General features: G+C 46.2%; 1 protein-coding gene across 1 annotated transcript in view; it reads left to right on the top strand.

Annotated features, from left to right (window-relative positions):
• The first annotated feature begins 8,653 nt into the window (after positions 1-8,653).
• CCDC60 (coiled-coil domain containing 60) overlaps positions 8,654-22,349 on the top strand; it is a 63,924-nt gene continuing 50,228 nt past the window's right edge. The window contains exon 1 of the mRNA XM_086623722.1: positions 8,654-9,145. Within this exon, the coding sequence (XP_086479848.1) occupies positions 8,654-9,145 (492 nt within the window). The remainder of the gene's footprint in view (positions 9,146-22,349) is intronic.

A 22,349-nucleotide genomic window follows, 5' to 3' on the forward strand; every position in this document is an offset into this window, starting at 1 on the left:
TCACAGCTCGAGATGCTCAGCAAACAATCTGAATCTTTCCTTCGAACGCCAGGTTATTCTGGAGGGGAGCAGTCATATTATCTATTATACTCTCAAAACCAGATAATAATAGCAATATCATTTGGTGGAGCGCTGTTAATGCAACAAGGCTGTCGCTTGTCGCCAACAACGCTGCGTGTGGCAGCCTGTTGAAAAGAAAGTCAAAACAAGGCTGGCAGCAGCCAGCCCGAGCGCTTTGCCCTCGCTGCCGGGGCTCTGCGAGCGTGTTTTCCCCGTGCCAGAGCCAGCAAGGATGTTCTGTACCACAGAGCTGTGCCGGCCTGGCTGGCACAGCCCATGATGCGCTCGCTGGCAGGGCAGCGGTGACGTCCTGGCGTGCTGTGGCTTGCAGGGACACCGATAGTGCTGCCCCGGGTCTCACGTTCATGAGTTGCTCTGTTTTCAGCAGAGATGCTCGCCCTGAGCCGGGCTGAGCCTGCCCTGGCCCGTTCCTGCCTGAGCTCGCTCCCTCCTGAATCCACGCGCTGCTTCGAGGCTCGGCCTTACCCAACCGACCCCAAATTTCTGTCGGGGTCAGTGGACGCTAAATCATTCCCATGGGATGTGCAGGGTGCGGGAGGAGCGGTGGGTGTGTGAGCCTCTCGGCTGCCCACCCTCTGGCACAGGCAGATGATGCTTCGCCCTGATGCCCAGCACAGCCGAGCTCCCAGAGTGGGCAGCGTCGGCTTGTGGGTGACGGCACCGGGCACGCCTCTTTCCCCCTTCTTCCTTTAAGAAAGACATTTCAAATGTAAAACCAACGTGAAGATGGGCAGTTAAGCAAATGGAAATGTATCATTAATGTAATAAGGGTACGAGAAGGTTTCTGTAGGAATTCATCTCCAGTGTATTTGCTCCACAGCAAGCCGTAAACTTTGAAGGGTCACAAAAGTATTTTTTTTTTTTTTCCTCTTAAGGAATTCCAGCACTAACCCAGTGCATGCTCTCGCAGCTGCCCCCCTGTCCATCGGGGCTTCAGACCCCGCGCACGAGCAGAGCCTGCTGCAGCGGGGGGATGCTCACTGCATCCACAAAGAGCCACGGCAACCCCCTCCCCGAGCCTCCACGACTTCAGCGGTTTCTTTTTATCATGGAGTGGAAAACAGAAAGCTCTGCGGAAGTGAAATGTCTCTCTCAAATCATCAGGTTATTTTTACGTGCATCTATATTTTCTTATGTGTGTGTAAATACCTTCCCCCGCACGCATACTTTTATCTCAAGGAGTGAAATAAAAATAGCTGAGGATTGAAAGGGGAGCAGGCTGGGGGTGAGGCTGCGCTTTTCGGAAGAATCTCTTCAAGGTTCGGAAACGGCGAAGCCGTGGTGATAATGTGATGTGACAAAATCCCAGCTTCTCCGGGCCCGCGAGGAACGGTGCTGATGAAAGAGATCTTAATGACCTCCCCTCTACGTTCCAATTTATTCCACCAAGCCACAGCCAGGAGCACAGACTCAGTGTTGCACTTGAGAAGCTGTGGCTGCCCCATCCCTGGAAGTGTTCAAGGCCAGGTTGGATGAGGCTTTGAGCAACCTGGTGTAGTGGAAGGTGTCCCTGACCATGGCAGGGAGGTTGGAACTAGATGATCTTTAAGGTCCCTTCCAACCCAAACAATTCTATGATTTTTATTCTCCCCTTCTAAGTAGGACAGCAGCAAGGAGATATTTCTGAGAGTTCAAGCTCTGCAAAGAGGTGAAGAATGCAGGAGGGAGGGAATGCAAGATGGGGAGGGCTACGTGATCTGGCAAAGCTGGTGCTACACAACCCAGAGCTTTACGTGCCCAGGCTTAGGGTCATTTATCATCATTGCTTCTCTTTTTTGTTTTTATTAAAGGATAACTAAAGGATTATGAAACACTTTGCTGTGGGAAGCCGCATGGCTGGACAGTGGCGTGCATGGGACATGGTGACGTTTGTCCTCTGACCCTCAGCACTGAGTGGCCAGATTGTTTCTAGCGGGACGGGACACATCCAGCACCCGTCGCAGTGTCAGAGCTCAAACTGCACCAGCTGAACCTTGGCTGAAGCGCTGCCCACAGAAATAAAACCATCGCGTCTAAGAATACCCGGGCTGCAACCTGCTCCCCAGGGAGCCTCTGCCAGCTGCTGTGGAGCGGCGTCACGGGTCACCGAGACGCAGCGTCGTGCAAAGTCACCGTCCCTGTCCCGACCGGCGGAGGCGAGGTCCCACTGACACGGGGGTCCCCTCTCCCAGGAGCCTTACGGAGGTGGGAGTAACTGGGCTCAGCGCAGGCAAAGCTTCCTCCTCCGCTTTGGGACAGGGCTGGGAGGATTTCCAAAGGCCTCCCCTTGGCAGCCGATCCCCACCATCCCAGTAACAGACTGAAAGTCGATCCGAAGACAGTTCAAGGTTTGTGTCCCTATAAATTGCATTGCTGGTCATCCCCCCCTGTACAGCATCTCCCAGCTGCTGACAATGTCCAATCCACTAATTCCCAGTGAGGCTGATGTCAGATGCGTGTGGGAGATGTGCTGAGAAAACCTGATTAAATTATCTTTGTTTTTTTCCTGTAACCTTCCCAGCTTCTACAACGTCCGTGCTGTGCCCTGCCATGGCACCAGCTCCGAAGCAAGCACTGGGGCGTTGGCACTGGGACTTGGGCAACCCCCAAATGGCTTCTGCAAACATTTGTGCCTTTGGTGCAGGGCCCTGTGCACCGGGGCAGTCCACAGGCAACGTCCAGCAAAGGCACGTTGTTTTAAGGCCAGATCCCGGGGGGGTTGGCAATGTCCCACAAACTTTTTACTGAGCGAGTTCCCGGCAGCCGAAGAGGTGGGACGATGTGGCGAGGGGCAGCATGACCTTTGGTAGCAGAGTGTTGCCCTGCTCCATGTTTTGGGCATGGATTTGCTCAGTGTGCTAAATGCCAGAGCTGCTTCTGGTCCAGTTGCTGTTGCCAGAGCACGTCGGGCTGTGGCCAAGCCATCGGGTGCAGTTTTGGCCATGGCCTGTCCCCAGCGGCGGTCGGAGCCGTTCCCTCTGTAGCAAAGCTGTTGGCAGTGCAAATTTAAGTCATTTGGGTTTTGGGTTTGTTTTTTTTTTTTCAAAAACCACTTTCTCAGCAGCGCCTTTTCCCATAGCAGCGGGTGAAGCCCTGCCTCGGCGGGGAGGAAAGCGGTGGCAGGCGGGTTTTGGCTGTTTCGGTGAGTGGCACCAGCCCCTCTCCCCTCCTCACCCACGTTGCATCAGCGCCACGAAGACACTTCTCACTTAACTGGTGTGTGCCCACAGCTCCTCTGAGTCACACTGTTAGCACAGAGCTCGTAATTCTTCAGGGTTTTTTCAAGTACGAACGAACGTCTTTGAAAAAAGGCATTAAATAAAACACTTGACTGAGGTCCCGGTGGTGACTAATTCCCGTGGTACGCCCCGCTCCAGTGTTAATCCTGCTGAGCTCGCTGCGTGCTGGGGGGGCTCACATGGATCCTTGCAGGTGGAGGAGCAAAGAAAAAGCTGAAGGTTGGACGAGAAGAGCTTGAAAGGGACGGGCACGGGCTCTGGTGGTGGCACAGTGGGGACAAACCTCAGCACGTTCCATTTGGGTGCTGGCATTTGAGCCATCTTTGGCAGCAAAGCAAGGGGTGTATTAAAACTTAAAGCTTCTGCCAAAAAGTTGCTGGAAAGGTTTGAGAAGAGGAGACGGAAGAGCTGGGAGGGTTTATTTTTCTGCCCCAGCTGGGATGGTCTCTATCAAGGAGGTGGCAGCTTGGAGGACTCAAGGCGACTGTAAATCTGTATTTGTGAACATGCTGCCTACCACCAGATGAAGGCTGGCAAACCCAGAGCTCTGCTGAACAATTCTGTCCCCAAGAACACCCAACCACATGAAAACTCCTGGGATGAGAACCCGTAACCCCCCCAGGCTCACCACTGCCAAACCACGTCTCCCAGCAAACCTTCCCAGTATGTCCCTCCCAGGCTGGAGGAGATGGATAAGTGCAGATCTCCCGAGGGCCAGGACAGATCTGTTGCTCGGACTGACCTTGATGCGAAGCCAGAGCCATTGCTCCATACTAGCCACCTCCACAAAATCACCCTGGCTCTGTTTGCTGCTTGGGTACCAGCTGAAAACACGACCCTCGGAGGGGACTTTTCCAAGACAAAGCATCTCTTCCAGTTTTGCTCTCGCCCTTTACCTCGAAAGCCACGGGGAGCTGCGGAGCAGGAGGCAGCCTGCGTGCACCGCCAACGAAACGGCTGCGGGACCGGGCATAACTAATTAGGGCCTCTCTAAAATGACATCTATTTCCACAGATGGGAAGCCGTGTCCCCTTTTTACGGCTGCTTCAGTTAATTAGTTATCTCGGAGGTTGCATTTGCATTCCCGGCTTTGTGAAATACCCTTTTGTTCACTACTTTTCATGTACTTTTATGAAGTCGGCCACTGAAATGGGCTCATTTATCTCACCAGTGACAGGCAGGGAGGTTTGCCCAGAGCTGCGTGCCAGATGCCGGGATTGTAAAATAATGTTTGGCTTTGTCTAGTGCTTGCAAAAGAGACAGAAGGTGCAGGGTTGCGAGAGGAAAGTCCCAAGCTGCTAAAGCCAAGGGCTGGATCTTGAGAATGTCTATAAAAATGCCCAATCCTGTTGCTTTTGGGCAGCTTGCAAGAGCCTGGGGTGGGGGATGCTTGTCATCAGCCCCGAGCTTGGACATCTCCATCCTCATCCAACCTTCTCAAGCTTTATCTGCTGCATTCTTTCTCCAGCAGCACTGGGTGCGTACGTGTCCCCAGGGGCTGGGAGGGCTCTTGGGGACCCCTACCCCACTGTGCCAGCAGGTTTTGGTGCTTTATGCATTGCAGTCAGCACAACAGGGCCATGAAGCCCTATGCCGGGGGGTACAGGGTGGGCTCAGCTGCCCCAGGGCATTTTCCAGAGAGCCCAAGGGATGTTATGCTAAAAAAAAGGGAATCCTGTCATGGGTTCTGCCATCCCTCCATTCCGGGAGAGGGGTTTTTTTTGGTGATGGTAAGCCATACCTTTAAACTCAAACTTGGAAAATTCAGAGCACAGCCCAATCGTTGGAGGGGAAATAAAGCCCCAAATACGTAAATCTCCTTATTTTCTGCACCGCCGAGTTTGTATTGGCCTGTTAGTTGATGCTCCTGAAGGTATCCGCTGGGATGCAACTATTACACATCCAAAGTGTCACAAATGGAAATGTCGCTTTGAAAGACAAAGGGTAATTTATTGAGAAAAGGGTGTCATTTAGGTGGAAGGATGGAAGGAAGAGAGACAGTCGCTGCAGAACTGCCAAAAGAGAATACCAGATCCGCTGATAGTCAGGGAACAGCTTTGAATTTCCAAGGCTGCCCTTGAGGGATAAGAAAATAAAAGCTAAGGACAAAAAAAAAAAAAAAAGTCTTCAATACAGTGACAGCAGAAACCTGAAGGATCACAGTGAAAAATGGGACTTTCTCCTCTCTAACAATAACTGAGAAAAAGATAGGAATGTAATTTGTAAAAGCTGTTAAATTGCCACCAAAAATTGTAAGCTGGATGGAGAAATGACACGGAAGGAAAAAAGAAACAAATGCATACCTGTCATTCCCAGAGTATTTCTCGAAAATGGGACTAGAGGATAAATAGGGTGGAGGAGAAATGGAGCTGAGGAAGGGAAGAGCTGGGGGAACCCACCGGGCTCTGCTGGGCCACAGGAGCCGGTGGCCGCAAACAGCTTTACTGGAGAACCTCTGTGGGCTGCGGGAGGAAAAGGGGTTTGTGCATCTGGAAAAATGCAAACCCATGAATTCATCTTTTTTGTTTGTTTCTGAATAATACATCCTCCTCCGTCTTGAAGGGAGACTGTTTATATGGAAATGGCACTAAGGAGCCAGGCACATGCAGCTTGTTCCTCTCCCAGCTCTGGGCTCCGGAGAAAAGTTCTTCCCAGGAAGGAGTTTGCTGGTGGGCTCCCCAGTGACAAAATTTGGGGGAAATCAATTGCAAACAGCCTGGAGAAAGGCGTGCTGGGGTGAAAAGATCTCTGCAAGAGCCTTGCCCCAAGCTGCTCATGGGGTGCAGGTGCTCACACCAGCAGGACGGAGGACCCAGGCATGAATTACAGGGTGGGGAGACCAGGAGAGACAGGGGGATCTCCAGCACCAGCAGGACATCGCCCTGCGCGTGTCCCCTCCGGGCCCCTGAGTGTCCCGACGAAGCCAAACGGCACTTTGGTTATTTTAAGGCCATTAAAAAATGGATCTGCTGGGGAGGCAGAGTGTGTTTTGGACACAACTCCAAAGCTTTAAAGCCCGTGCGGTGTGAGTGTGGGACGGCTCTCGCGTGCCCGTCCCGGTCCTCAGCAGCACTTGCAGCATCTGGATTGACTCAAGCTAAATAAGCAGAGGGTGCTGGGGGTGATGTGTCTCAGCCGGGGTCCTCCTGCTCGAGGACCCAAAGCCCCTGGCAGGTCTCAACCTGCTGCAGCCAAAGGTTGAGCTGAGGCTTCTTCAAACACAAACCAATCAGCAAAACCAATCAAGCACCATTTTCAGATGCAAAAGCATCGCTGTACGGATGCAGAAGCACATTTTTAGGCATGAAGGCTGCTTCAAAATCCCACTTCTATATTTTTCACGTGGTGATTGTCTAGCAGATATTTCCTTTAAGTCCCTAGAGCTGAAATCTCGATGCTAGATGAGATGTCACCATTTGTATTAGGGAAGTCATTGAAACTAGTTCTTTCTCAAATGTTTTACTTGCAAACACGCTTGTTCAGCCAGGTACAACAAAAGCAGGTGCTCAGAGGGTCGTCATTACCAAATTGTGATGTTTCTCGTGGCTCTCAAACACAGGGTATGGGAATATTTCTTTTCAGCTGGAAACATCTATGATGCAGCTGCAGCCAATGAGAAAAGTAGCAGAAATTGCATTTCCAGCTCTACAATTTAGCAGATCAGGGGGTGAGCACCTCTGGCCCCAACCTGCACGTGGGTGGGAAGTTTCTCTTGAAAAACAAAGCAGGGCAAGATGCCGGGTTTTGGGGAACAATTCAGCCTGCAGAAAAGAAAAATCCAGGGAGGAAAATGAGGTGGGGGAACCTTCCCAGCTGCAAACGACCTCCGAGACCTCCTGCAGCCTTGGGGCCGCAGAGCCCCACAGCTCTGCAGAGCCCCACAGCTCTGCTCCTCAGGCTGCGGCTCGCCCCTTCTGCCCTCTCATGTCTGGTCACATCACTCTAAATCAAAAGTTGTAATAGCAAAGACATGTTGGGCAGATTAAAATGCAGGGAAATAATAGCAAGGGTGGGTTTTTTTCAGGGTTGAGAGGAAAGACAGGGAGGAGGAAGGGAGGAGGTGTTCCAAGACACTCCGTTCTTTGGAGAGCTCACAGGATTCAAATGGTTGGAGTGATCTTGACAGGCTAAAAACCCAATCTGCTGGAAATCATATCCCTCAAATAACGTGCTATTGCTGCTGAGCATCCGTGTGTTTTAGGGCTGAATAGAGACAGTATTAAATTCATCTCAAGTTCTCATTTGCCACCAGTTACTGCTTGTTCGACAAGGTTTGGGTGAAGTTTGAAAGGCTTTTACTGCAAACGGTCGTAGGAGGGGGGAGATTTGATGGGTTTTCTCAGGGGCTGAACAGCACCTGCCCGTGGCCCCCGGACCAGGAGCGGGGAGCCGGGGGTGCTCCGCCGCCCGCGCCACGCTGCTGCCCAGGAAAGAAGCCATGGATTGTATTTAATGAATTAAAATACTGATGGATATTGCCTTTACTGTTGTAATGACATTCAGGTCTCCCACTTCCCGGTGCTTTAACCCCTGAGCCCTCTTACCGATGTCGTGAAGTGACAAGATTTTGTTGCCCTAAAGGCAAAATACGTTATTTCCGGCCTTGCCCTCCCTCGGCCACAAGCTCTGACGCCCCTGAGCTCGAGGGGACGCCTCAGTTCAAAGGAAGGTGGGAACACCGCCGCTCCATCGCTAACCCCGCCTGGAGACACCCGCAACGAGCGGCGGCCCTGGCCCGCCGCCCGGGGAGGGTTCTGCACGTGCGCGGCGCCGCGCGGGGTCTCCCGGGCAACCGGGTGACGCGAGCTGGTGGCCGTTAAACTGTCGCGCGGCGCCGCGCGGCGTCTCCTCTCGGGTGGCTGAGGAGAGGGGCCGGTCTGTGGCGGCCTCCGAGGAGAGGGGCCGGTCCGCGGCGGCCTCCGAGGAGAGGGGTCGGTCCTCGCCCGCCGCGGCGCCTGGAGGAAGGAGGTGGAGGGGGGAGGGGGGGACGGTGAGGCCCTCGGCGTGAGGGCTGCGGCGGCAGGGGAGGTTGCGCTGTTGTTAAAAACAGGTATAAAGGAAGGTTTGTTTGTAATGAAACACTTCAGGGAGAGGTGGTCTGGCTCTGGGTGTTCCTCGGGGAACTGGTTAGGTTTTAGGTGTCCTCGCCCCTCAGGATTTATTGCTGTTGTTTGAGGGGCAGCTGAGGGGAGTGAGATCCCTCCTGTAGTGTTAGTTAGTGGCTGTGCTACCCTTTAGAAAATTAAAAAGACTTGCTTCAGGGTTTGGGCAGCAGGTGTGTGTTTTCATGCCTGGGAAACTAGAGTTTTTAATAACTTTAGGAGTAAAAACACCGAGGTTCCCATTCTGGAACAATGCCAGTACCAGACGCATCTAAATCCCCCGGAGTTGAGGCACCTGTGATAGCAAATGCAGGTAGAAGCAGCAAACTCAAGGCACCTGTGGTACCAAATGCAGGTAGAAGAAGCAAACTCAAGGCACCTGTGGTACCAAATGCACATAAGAGTGGCAGAATCAAGGCACCTGTGGTACCAGATCCACCTAAGAACAGCAGAATCAAGGTGCTGGCAGCCACTAAAGCGTTGAATCCTCGAGATTTTGTGCGTGTTCAGGCTTTGCCTGGCTTTGCTGAGAAGGAAGGAAAGGTCTTGGCTAGAAGCAGAACAGTTTACAGAAGCAGTGAACCTCCAAGAGAACAAGTGTTCTGGGAGAACTACCACAGGAGGCAAAAGCAGTTCACACAGGGACACTTCACCCCTGCTGGGACGCCTTATCAGGAGCTTGGAGAGATTCTCTACATAGACCCGAAGAAACTCACCCTCTACTCTTTGGGGCAGCTTGCACAGGTAGGCCTGACTTCCCTGGTTCTGCTTTAAACAGAAAAGCAGGAGGCTTTTCTTTCAAGTAAACTGCAAGCCCTCTGTTTCCAGGGAAAGGAATTATTATTTCTTACTTCTTATTTCTATTTTCTTTAAAGAAATGTTTGAAACAGTATTCTGTGCCTTTCTGTGGATAATCAGAATCTGAGCCAATATTTGATAATGGTACAGAGCATTTGTAGATAAAGCAGGACTGCTTTGATGTGTACGTTGTGATTTGGGAACTGGCTGTTGAAACTGATGTTTAAAGTTCTTAATGAGAGCACTTAAAATGAAGCAGAGACAATAGCAGGCTAATGAATGAAAAGGAAAACAGGATAATGAGGGTGTACTTAAGGGAAAACACTCAGGCAAAGGTAACAAGCCTTGAAAATGGAAGGAGGGGAATTATACTGAGGGCACGAGGGTAAAGGATGGGTTAAAAAGCAGGAGTGTTAAATGGTGGCAGTTGAGAGGTGGGTGAAAAGCTCAAAAGTTGAGCATAAGAATGGTCTAAAAAAGTAAAGTGTAATACAACTTACATAGGTAGGGATGACTTCGGAGGTAAAAGATTAATTATCTGGTATTTTACATGCATCTATATTTGAGTTTCAGGAAGGTATAAGGGGCTTAGCCAGGAGTGTCTGCGATAGTTTGATTATTTGTGTGGTTATTATCTCCTGGTCACCTTAGTGCTGCATAGCCACCAACTTCGTGGGTCTTTTACTGCCCTATCCCTGGAAATGTTCAAGGCCAGGTTGGATGAGGCTTTGTGCAACTAGGTGTAGTGGAGGGTGTCCCTGCCCATGGCAGGGGGGTTGGAACTAGATGATCTTTGAGGTGGCTTTCAACCCAAACCATTCTATGATTCTAAGCTGCTTTTAAGTCAAGCCCAAATCGTTAAACCACAGGGACAAGAATTCAGTCACTGATGTTTGAGGTGAGCTTGTGGTGTTCTGCCATTTGTTTTGTTTTCCTTAATGCTGTGGACTCACGCAAGGAGATCTGAAGCTGAGTTTTCCGTGCTGTTTTGTGCAGAGTGATTCTCTTTGTGGAAGCAGGGCGAAGTCACTCAGCCTATCTGTGACATCAGTCCCTGTGACTGTGAGCCTACACTTTGCTGTGTGCTTTCTGATGGAGTGCCCAAAGGATAGTCTCCGACAGCTGCAGCAGAAGCAGCATGGTTATTATTCAGGGTAGACAGAAAAGACTCCGTCCACCCACTACTTAATTTTCTGCTCTGATTGTGTGTGTTGGATTTGGAGCTTAAAGCTTTGGATCAAGTGTTTTAAGCTCTAGATAGACAGTGGGTGGCATTCGCTTTATTTTTACATACTACCTAAAGCAGCATCTTGCTGGCTGTCTTCATTCAGAGCCTTTTTCTGTAAATTAGTCAACATCCACCAAGTGTTGCCAGTGTTCTTGTTTTAACCCTTAACTTCCAATATTCAGAAGGAAAGATGTTTTAGAAGTTACTTTAGAGATTTTTCAACTGCAGATGTACTCTTTAAAATTCTGTTAATCCCAGAAATGTTGGTTAGTTTGTGGTGATGGTGGTTGTTGTTTTTGTATTGAAAAATGATGTCAGGATTTGATCCTTAAGGGTGCTCTGAAACCCGTTTGGAACTCAGCTACTTAACCAGACCAAGTTAGCATGTTAAAAGTATACAATTTATACAGAAAATAAACAATATGTAGGTCACTAAATGTGTGGTTGTGGCTTAAGGAGGAAATTTTTTACTTTGAGTGTGGTTAAGGCACTGGAACTGGTTGCCCAGAGAAGTTGTGGATGCTCCATCCCTGGAAGTGTTCGAGGCCAGGTTGGATGAGGCTTTGGGCAACCTGGTGTAGTGGAGGGTGTCCCTGCCCATGGCAGGGGGGTTGGAACTGGATGATCTTTAAGGTCTCTTCCAATCCAAACCATTCTGTGATTCTATGATTATGCTTCAGATTCATGAAGCTATCAGAGGGGATGTAGTCACACCTGCTGTTCCTTTTTGTGGAGAGCATGGCTAAAAGCACTAGATAGTCTTAAATCTCAAAGTAACCATTTTTTATTCCCCTAAAAGGTAATGGTTATTAAGTTAAAAAACTAAAAAAAAATAAAAAATTCTGGCAATGAATCTGACCTGTCCTCTACTTCCTTCCATCCCCACAAACTGCAGAAGGCCTAGGGATTTCATGCTGCTCACACACCAACTCTCACAATTGAAGCTGTCAGCGTGCTTTGCAGAAATCTATTTATGTGGTTTTCAGAGATACTAGAACAGAAATGTATTTCTATAGCCTAGTTCTAAAAATACTTTGTATTGCTTGTATTTTTGCTTTATATGGGTTATTTACCCTATTCCCACCCACACCCAGGAGTCCTCAGAATGTTTTGAGTAACCGGGGAAGATGGTAGATGCTGGATATGTCTAATTATAGGTGTTGAAAGCCTAACATTCCTGGCAGTAAAAATCATGATCTCTGATTTGCACTCATCTCTGCCTCCTGAGTTAGTGTTTTCCTCAGCTACAAGTACAGCTGATGATTTGCAATTCTGAGTGACAGTAACATTTGTAAACAACAAGAAGATGATAAAAGCCCTATGAATTCAACAGGACTCGAGTATGCTAATATCTGCTGGCAAATGCTACTTTTTAAATGATATTATTTAAAAAAATAGACTTTTTAAGAGCTAAAAACATTTGAGTGAATATGCTGGGATGGTTATACAAGATTATGGGCATAGGGTATTATATGTAATAATTGCATGTTTGGGATGCTTTTTTATATACTTGATGGCAACAAATGTGTTCAGCAAAGCTCTGTTCGTGGATGCTCTTTGTCATTATTAATAAATTTGATATCTGAACACAGAGCTGATATATGATGGTTCTAACTGTTGCATTGGGATCTCTGCTGTTCCATAGTCACACTGAGAATGTGGTATCTCTTACAGTGAAAGCACTAACTAAAGCTGGGTCAATGCAGTGAAAAAATTGCATTCCAGTGCAACCCACTGGAACAAAATAAATCCCTTCCAAACTACTAGTGATGCTGGTGAGGGATGGGGGAAGCTCAAAGTGTAGCAATTGTGTATAAAAAAGCAACAAGACTCCCCAAAACCACACCAAAAAAAAAAAAAATCCCTAAAACTCACAACAAGGAGGCTTCCTTTACACATCCTGTACAGTGTTATCCATGCGTAATTGAGCGACCAGCTTTCACAATGATGTGGATTTTGGAACTCTTATTGTTTCAGATTGCTGGTTATCCCAACTTTTATCTGCAGTGGTGTCTGTGTTTTCCAATGTGGTTTGTGTGTGGCGAATTTCTACATGTGGTCTCTACTTCCTTCCGCTCTCTTTACAAGAAGAATCCTGAGAGGTTGAACGGGCCACCGAGCATCTTTCCAAAGGATTTCAGATTCTTGCCTTTTCAAAACTTGTTGAGGGAATGGAGGAGGAGACTTGCTGTGGGGCTGCCTGGTTCTGCGTCAGGTTAGCATCAGTCTGTACCCATACAGTGAGGCAGAGCCCTTCCAGCTTCCTTTACAAGTAACTGGAAGTTATTTGTTTGGTTTGAGGTTTTTTCCCCTCTCTCTCAAAGGTCGGGTGCATGTTGCAGACAGCACTGATTCATTGAAAGTCAGAGAACGTAGCTATCCAGACAGGATTTTTGATTTCTGAAGTGTTCAGAGCAACATGTTAAAGGTCTCTTTCTTATTTGTTAATGTAACGATACGTGGTGATGTTGGCCACCTTTTATTGTGTTTATATAGCTTCTTTCCCTTAATTGCTATGACAAATTCGTTTATAACACTTCTGAGGTGGCTTGTTAACTTTTTACATGAAAGAAAGGTGGCCTTTCTGACCAAGCCCTGAAAACAATCCCAGTCCACAAAATCTTGAGTATTATTAGTGTCAAAGCCTGCTCTGTACTTGTCATAGAATTCTGTTCCGTAATTCTGTGCTTTAGGTAAATAGGTCACTAGATAAGATTGACAACAGTGTCAGCAATGAAAGGTTTTAAGCTGGAAACTGGAGAAGAAAACAGAGCAATTTCTTTCAAGAGAAATTACACTGATGGTACTTGTTATTGCAGCAGTTAAAGATCTGTCAGGGTTTCCAATTTAAAACATTGCTTTCCAGAAGGCTAAAAACGTGTATTTCAAGGCAGAATTTATAATGCAAAGAACCTTCTTCCTGCCAGCTCTCTGATGCGAAGGTCAGCCATAAGCCCTTACCACTCTGGGAAAAGCAGGAAAATTAGTGGTGGGTTATCTTCCTAGTGTCTCCAAAATGGAGAAACTGGTCAGGCCAGACTATGCTGGTGTGGTGACATTCCGAATGGTTTCTGAATTGAGTAACCAATATATGGTCATTGATCAACCCTGGTCTCACACCTGTGTCTAAATGGTGCAATTCCTGAGTAATTTTTAAAAATACAAACAACTTTATTATAGGTTTAGAAGAAGCTTCAGAAATACCTTCAAACTTCCTGTCTAAAGCGTGTGAAATTTCAACAACATGCTAATGAGGAAGATAGCACAATATTTCTTTCCGTTAACTACTCAACTAGCTTTGAAAGTGAAAAGCTGCAAAATACTAATACTTTCTAGAGTATTTTTTTTCCATATTAGCTGTAAGAGGTAGACTATAAGCAGATGATCTTTGAGGTCCCTTCCAACCCAAACCATTCTGTGAGTTATCACTGGGATGGCTGTTAGTTGGAAGTGCCAAAGCACTGATAGAGATGTTCAGATTCAAGTATCTCTTGGGGTGTTTTCGTAGATTGTTGGCCGGTAAAATTGGACCCTTACGTATCTTTCTGCTGCTTGCTAGAGGTGGTCCCTAAGCTTGTTGGTAAACACTTGAGTATCTCTTTAACAGTTAAAAAGTACATACTGGTAGCATGAAAGTGAGAATTTTGAGATGTGCTTTGTTTGCAGGAGTTAATTCATATTTGATTTAAGGTTAGTTTGGGGTTTTTTCCTGCTTGTACCCTTTTGCCAGGCCCATCATGTCATGGCAGTCTGTCAGCTGAGAAATTACAATGTTTTTAAGGGCTGGTGTTTTTGACAGCAGGAAGGGAACACGTGAGAAATGAGGAGGGTACAGAGGAGGTTGTAGCAGTGAGAGTCATGCTTTTGGCTTTCCTAGTGATCCAAATTCATCTTGTTTGTCCTCGTGCTTTTCTGATGAAAAATTGGGAATGAAGATGAGAAACACAAAATTATGCCCAAGTTCTTTTTTTCCGAGCTGTGACTGCAGTGCATGCCTCCTCCCACCCCCATGAAAGTCAGTGTGAAAACTGGAAGCATCTGCAAGCCCAGGTTTGTCTTTACCCTTCTATTGCAATAGCTACATAGATTGTCATGGCTTGTATAATCTCGGTTATCTGTTGCAGATCATGAACAAAAGTTTACTGAGTGCAACATAGTTAATGTCTCAAAAATTAGAAGTTTCCCATATTATTTCTTTTTTTTTCCCCCCTTGCTTTCTAAAGTCACAACAGTTTACAGCTGGTGATAAGCCTATGTGCTAGAAATGCTCCAGGACAGAAGAGAAAGAAATAGGTTGTGTAAAAAAAAAAAAAAAAGTAACTGGAAAACTGCCCTTTATCAATTGACTACAGTTTATCTCCTACAGGTGATAAACTACAGGGTCTACAGGTGTGCCTGACTTAGGTTTCCATGGAGACTTTTGGAACCTATTTAACATAGGGGGCTTTTGCAAATAGTTTTTCTTTGGCTAACATTCTCTAGTTTCCTTTTCTTGTTTTTAATAGGTAAAAAGGTGTTGTGGGTTTTTTCCCCTTTGGTGTTAACCAGCTAGAAGTTGAGGTGTTTGGTGTTTTTTTTTTTTTCTTCTTTCTGGAGTGAACATACAGGGAAGTAATTGTTCTGCTCAGTTTGTGTGCGTGGGGAAACTAGCTGTGGGTATTATACGAATGTCTTTTCCTACAAGCTTCGTAACCTCTGTCAATAACTTACGTGTGCAAGCTCTCGGCGTGGTAATCATCAGGCAGAACCCAATTCATGCACGTTATCCATCTGAGGTGATGTCTTTCCTTCACTTCTGATGTACACTTCCAGCTTTCACCAGGGTCACAGCTCGCAACAAGCAAATGAAACTCTGGTTGTACGTGTTTTATGGATAATGCTGACTTCCAGTACATAGAATGAGTTGCTCAATTATTTTTTTTAATTATCTTCTGTAGCTTCTATGTTAGTAAGCATAACACTATGCTACTTTTCCTTTTTAAAAATAGTAACAGATGCATTTCTTGTTGCGGAAGACAAAGTGTGTTTGGAAATGAACAGCCTGATGGCATGCATCTCTCTTGCTTCTCACCCATCCAAGGACGCATTGACCCACCAGACATTTGCAATGTAACAATAATGTCCCATTATATTCCTGCTGTTCCATACACGTTATTAAACGTTAGTAAGTCTGAATGCGTAAGGTTTGTGTATGTATTAGGAAGTGGTGAATAAGCAGACTATGGATAATTTGGCTATGGAAGGGTGAAGCTTTAGGTGACTGAACTAGTGTCTGGAGCGGCTTGGTTATGGGAGAGTGGCACTAAAAGGAGGAGTGGCATGGCGGATGAACTGTGATGTGAGTTGGTAGATGATGATGTCATCATAGACAGAACCGGAACAGAGCAAATGATGTAAGAAAAAAGTTCAATTTTAGACACATTTGATCAAATTTGGATATATGCCTAATTGCAATAGCAGACAGTTTTCTACCTCTTTCAACAAATGTTACATCAGATTAGGCTGCTAGACTGTACACTGGCTACTGTTGGTTTTGTTAATTAAGCTCCTTCTCCTTTGGTAGCCTGAACCGTAAATATATTTATTTTAACTTGGGTTTATTTCAACTGAAAAGCTGAAGAATGTCAGTCAAACCATTTCTACGGAACTAAAATTCTTATTTGTATGTGTCTGTGGACAAAATGGGAAAATATTACATCATATTGCAGTAATTCTGGCAAGAGGAAAACAACATTGCCAACCAAGTGTTTGAGATTATTTAGCAGGAATAGTGAAGCTGTTGTTGGTGCAAAATTTCTTAATTTAATTTTTTATTCTTATCTGTGATTTACTCTGCCACTGTAGTCACATGTCTGTTAGAAATTCTTGGCAATTTTAGAAGTTCAGCAGTCCTTTAGTGCTGAAGTAGTTGGTTTTATTACCGTTAATCGTAACATTTAAGAACTCATGTACTGAAAGGTTTTTCTTGAAATGTTTTTCTTCATGGCCTTGAGACTGACAATCATTACCTCTTGTACCTTTGGAGAAAGTGACTTAGAAAAGTGAATTATCTTAGCTAATTGCATATGGGAAATAGAAACTTGCTATTATAGTGAAAAACTTCCTGATCCTGAGCTCTTGGTTTTTCCTGCAGGTGTTCTTGCTTTGTCTTTTAGAGTGTGAAACAAATGATGACATAAATGAGACTAGAGATGGGGTGTTTGCTTACAAAAATGTATTTTTAAGATCAGACTTTTTTCATTTGGTTAAGAGTGGTAGTTTTACTTTCTAACATGAATATTAAACATTAGGTGGTACTCCTGACCTGAGCCTAACTACATGAAAATGTTATGCTCTATAAAAATAAAGGGTTTATGATCACTAAATTAGTTTGATGTACCTCTGGAACAGCAGCTAACCAGTAAGGTCCACACAATCTCCATGCTGTTAAGTTCAAAACAGTCTAATCAATTTAAAATGTTCAGTTTCTGTTCCTAGAGGCTGCCTCTGTAATGAATTAAGGGAAGCATATCAAATGTAATAACGCATTGTTATTAAGGTTTTTAGTAAACTTGCCAAATGTCAGGCTGCTGCTGCAGTCATGGTGCGTTACGCTGCTGTGATTCCTGCTTGAGCCACCGTTACAGCGAACGGCATTGCTCACCTAGGTTTGGGAATTGATCCGCAGGATCGTGCCTGGGGCAGGAGAGAAGTGTGTTACAGAGGTTACGCTTTATGGTGAATGTTCTGAACACTAGATTTTTATCTGCTTTTCTTAAATAGTGCATGCAAATGCTCTGGAGGTTACATAATGGAAGAAATAGACAATTCCTTGGATTTGAAGAACCTGGTGCAGTGTGCCAGTTATCAAAGGTCATTTTTAACTGCAAGCACTTTGTCAAATGGTTACTTTTGGGAGAAAATGGGGAGAAAAAAGAAAGACTTTACTAGAAGTGCTGTGTAAGAAATAAATGGTTGTTACTGTTTATGGGTATGATGGGTTTAGAACCTGCGCTGGACGGTAAGGTTAACACTATGTAATTCATGGCTGAGTTTCTGGTTCCTTTGTGTCACTCTGATAGCACAAAGGAACGTTAATACTGATCTTACCAGACACTGGCGGATTTCTCTAATGTCATGTTCAGTGGAGTTATGTCAGAAATTAATGTATGTGTACCAGAAATGTAAGAAAATGTTTCAGGTGGGAAAGCTGAGCTCTTTTGCGTACGTGGAGCTTAGAAACCTTGCTGTGTACGTGATGTCTAGTAGGAAGTGGTAGGTATTTAATTAGGGGCAGGGGAATGTGAACAACGTGGTGATGCTCATATTCACATGGGGGAGGGGATCTGGAACTGATGCAGAAATGCAGGACTAGATTTGTAGATGGGTTGTGCTCATTTCTAGGAAGGGTAATATATTTATAGATCAGTTTTACCTCAAATGATGCTAAAAGCACTTTGCAGGCTGTATGTAGAGGTCATATCAGCCATCCTGGGTAACTGTGGTCACCAGAGCAGAGCAATACTACCTGAGTGCTCAGGATAGAAAGTGATGAAGAATGATGTATCCTGTTGAAAAAGGAGAGGTGAACTTAGGTGAGCAGACAGCAGCGAGTTGAAGTTTAGCCAGGACACCTTGCTAATTCCCTCCGAACACTGCATGGCAGACGTGAAATCATCCTTCTCATAAAGAAAATAAGTTTCAGAGTAAGCTGATTTGAATGCAAGAACTTTGAAACCTGTTCTTAAACGGGAATGTTTCCTTGTGCAGGCAAAGTGAACGAAGGCATACAGCAGTGAGGGGAAAAAGCATCGTAATTAAAGCTTGAGTTTGGCTTGCAGAGGAAACGCATTTATGTAAAATCAGATTGGTGTTTTTTCGCTTTCCTGGAGACTGTAGAATGATGTGTCTTAAATTGCAAGCAGTGGAAGGCAGCACTTTCCATGGCTAGAGTAACTTCTCATTATTCATAAAATGCCTATATCAAAAGCCTATATCAAATGTGTTGAAAGCACAGCAGCAATGGCGGGGAGGACTGTAAGCAGGGCGAGAAGGACATAATGGAATGTCACTATGTTCCTTGTGGTGTAATGTGACCTTTCCATTAAATTAACGTTATGCTATTTGCACAGAAGGAAAGCTAAGATAGAGAATATTTTTAGGGGACAATAGTCAAGTTAATTAGGCTGCTCTATAACTGTCACTCTTTACATTAAGAGCTCAATAGCAGGGTATGGGGAAGGGAGGTATATAATGTTACTTTGGATCCCATTCATTATAGGAAAAGAGTTACTTTGTGTTATTTGTGAAAACTGGGCTGTGACGTTGTTTGGGTACTGTAGCCTGGAACCTGTTTTCTGGTGTGTTAAGAGGGAGGTTTTAACTTAATTCCTCCATGACTTACTGCTAAAAGGTTTATGCATCGTCTCCCCTAATCTAACGGGTACAGAAGACGGATTCCACAGTCCTTACTGGTGTGGAACACTCAGATATTTCATATGCCTGTCGATCAACCTCAGTGGAGTCATCATGGAGTAAGGTACAGTTCAAGTGAAACACTACTTGATTTTGGTCTGCAAGCATTTAATTTCATACATACTTACACAGTTTTGTTTAAGGGTCAAAAGATGCTTCATAAAGCTGTTGTGACGTATTTAAATTCATAATTGCTCATTCATATGCTGTATCCATTACAAATCTTCCCTTTTTAAGACTAGCTTCGACTTTTTAGTAAATTTCCTTACTCATGAAAGGCAAATTCTAGCTGTATTACATCTAGCTGAAATAGAGACTGCAAAGCTCTTGGGGCTATTTGTAATCTTTTCTCCGCTGCAATTCAAGTTAGGTTGCAGTAAGTTACGGAACCCAGGGAAGCCTCTGGCCAATCCTAGTCACTGAGTGCACCCTGCTGTGTCTTTGGCCTTGAGCTAATGCCTGTGGCACTTCTGCGAGGGTGAAATCATGTCATTCCTCATCCGTTAGAGCAGTCCTTGGACTGCAGTACTTCAAGTCTGAAATGTATTTACTTCAATAGTTTTGGCCTCAGTGCTTCATTTCGCTCCTGCAGGTACAACCGATGGTTCTCGGTGATCAGCCAGTCTCATCCGTCTTCTGTACTGAGGATCCTGGTCTGTCCAGGATTCCTGTGCGGCATCATTTGGTCCCACTGTGTGTCAAAGTTTCCCTCGCAGTGCTTCAGGAACTCTGCGGTTTTGAACTCTGCTCTTTCTCAGTTGATTCCTCCATCTCCCCTCAAAGTCACTCTTTAACTGCTGGTCCCCCTTGAATATGTTAGCTCTCAGTTCGGATAGGGGAAGAGTGGCAGCTTTATTAGACAACAAATAAAGTTGTTTGCCCTACTGTGTGGGGAGCTATTTATTTTAAGAATAAATGAAGTTATCTCATAACTATGGCATAAAAATAAAAGACAAAATTATCTTTTACACTGGAGAGTTAATGGCAGTCAAATCTGTCACGTCTGACAGTTTTAAAATGACACTTACACGTATGGTTCATGCCTTGAATTCCCCCCCGACTAGACTGATACCTCATGTAGTTGTGGTGTTGTCTGACCCCAGCTGCCAGGTGCTACTGGTCATCTTGCTCTGTGGTCTGCCAGCTGGCTGTGTTGGATATGTCAGGGAAACTGTGGCACAATACTGCAGCTAGTGAATATTATCTTGTGGAGCCTACATGCAAAACATTCCCCACTGAAAATCCCACATGACAGCCCAGCAGCAATGTTTCCCCCCGTCACATAACCTAATGCCAGACACATGCCTGAATACAGGGGAATAGGAAAGAGTAAAGGTCTGGAATTTCGGTCACTGGTGACTCTTAGGACTAGTGCTTTCTTGCAGGTGTAATGGTGTCGGCAGGTTTGTTGGCTGGCCAGTGAAGAATGGTGTGACCGCCATCGGTTCACAGCAGTCGAGCGTGACAACCTTAAGCCGCAACATACTGGCAGTTTGCTAATGACGAAAGATTTTTGCCCAGAATGGACTGAAATAGACAGACTGTGATCCATCTGCAGCATGATGACAGAGTAACAGTAGGACTGAATTTAAAGAGAGTTTATATTCCCTTCCTAAATGTTTTCTAAAGCCAGTATTTAGTGCTCTAGTTAGTGTTTAGTTATGCCAGAGCTGGAAATATTTATGGCTTTCATGCAGTGCATTTATTATGTTGACAAAATAATTGAGAATCTATAACAATGGTCTTGTAATTAAACCCCAAACATATTCTAATCCAATTCCATCGTGTTGGTTTTAAAAACTTGAACCTGATCTCCCTCTAGTTCTGAACCTGTCTTCTAAAGTGGGCAGGTTGTTCAAATAAAGGATTTGTTCAGTTGTACAAAGGAAGTCTTTTCTCTACAGAAGCTTCTCAAACACATGGGACCAACACAGTGTTAGTTTAGAGCATATAGTTAAAATATTCCGTGCTTTATGCGGCTTCACCTTGTTGATACTTTGTCGTAGGGTTGTGTGTTTATGCATTCAAGAAACTGAGAGCCTTTGTACTGTAACACACACATTTAACTTTCCTGTTCACACCTGCAGCGGGTGATAGGTTATCTACAGATATCTACCACACACTGCTTCCATTTTTTTTATTAGGTTACCCTGAAATGTTAGAAATTAATTCCTGGAGTCAGTGTCAGCTGAACTGACAGTGGATCAAAGCTGTGAGACAAATTGCTTGTTACAGTTCAGGGAGCTGAATCCTCTGCGCAGACAGCTCTGCCATCGCTGGAGGCTTCTCGGGCGCTTCACCCGCAAGCTCTGCCTCCACTGCCATTGTCGTGAAGCTCATAGGTGGATTTCTGCAAAATAAGCTCATTTTACACTCCCATCAGGGGCATTGCTATGTCTTAGAATTGTTATTTGTTTGTTTGGGTGTGATAGTTTGATGTGTGGGGGGGTGTTCTGGTGGCAGGGGAGGGGATTTGCTCCCTGTGCCACCAGATCTGAGTCCCATCCCCCCCGGGGGAGGTTGAGCCAAGGCGGCGCCTCTGCGAATTGCCCTATTTAAGTTGGGACAAAGGGGCGGGAAGGGGCTTTTTGCTCAGGAGGGAGGAGAGAGCAGGAGGGCGCTGCCCTCGCTCCCGGCTCCCGGCCGAGCGGCCGCTCGGGCCCGGGCCGGCGCCATGTGCTCAAGATGGCGCCGGGGGAGCCGCATGGGGGACTCGGTAAGCGCCCCACTCCCGGGGTGCCCGCCGGGCCGAGCTTCCCCAGAGAGGATTAAGATCTAAGAGAAGACAACAAGCAACGACCGGGTCAGCAGAGATGGAGCAGGAGGAGGTGTACTGGAGCTGAGGCTTCCCTTGCAATCGGTGTGAGATGGCAGGCGGCCCCCCTGCAGCCAGGGTGTACTCGGCGGAGCAGCGACCCACTCGTGGCCTGTGGAGAAACCCACGTCGGGAAGGAGATGCCTGAGCCCAGGAGAGGTCGTGGAGCAGGGGATGCGCGACCAGGTACTGTTGATAATGGGGCATGGAATGCACGACGAGGTCGTGGAGGCATCTGGAGACCGTGGGACGACCCACGCCGACGCGAGTGGCAGCAGCTCCCTAAGAGGCCGAGACTGGTAAAGCCCGAACTGGTGCGATCCATGGGGAGGATTGCAATCCTGCGGGCAGGACTTACTTTGGAAAAGTTTGGGGACTTTTTCTTTGTGAGTAGGGGATCCACCGAAGCAAGGGAAAAATGGTGTAAAGACTCCTCCTCCTTTAAGAAAGGAGCGGCAGTGAACAACATGGATGAACTGACCTGTACCCCCCCATTCCCTGTCTCCCTGCGCCGCTGGGGGGAAGACAGAGCCAGGAACGAAAGGAAAATAGGGGGTGGGGAGGTGTTGTTTTAAGATCGGGCCTTGTTTTCTCTTTCTCCTCTCAAGTAACCGGTTTCGTTCCCCTATGTCCCTTGTTTAGTAACTGTTAAT

Source organism: Tauraco erythrolophus, chromosome 19 (assembly GCF_009769465.1).
Source record: "Tauraco erythrolophus isolate bTauEry1 chromosome 19, bTauEry1.pri, whole genome shotgun sequence".
Lineage (NCBI taxonomy): Eukaryota > Metazoa > Chordata > Aves > Musophagiformes > Musophagidae > Tauraco > Tauraco erythrolophus.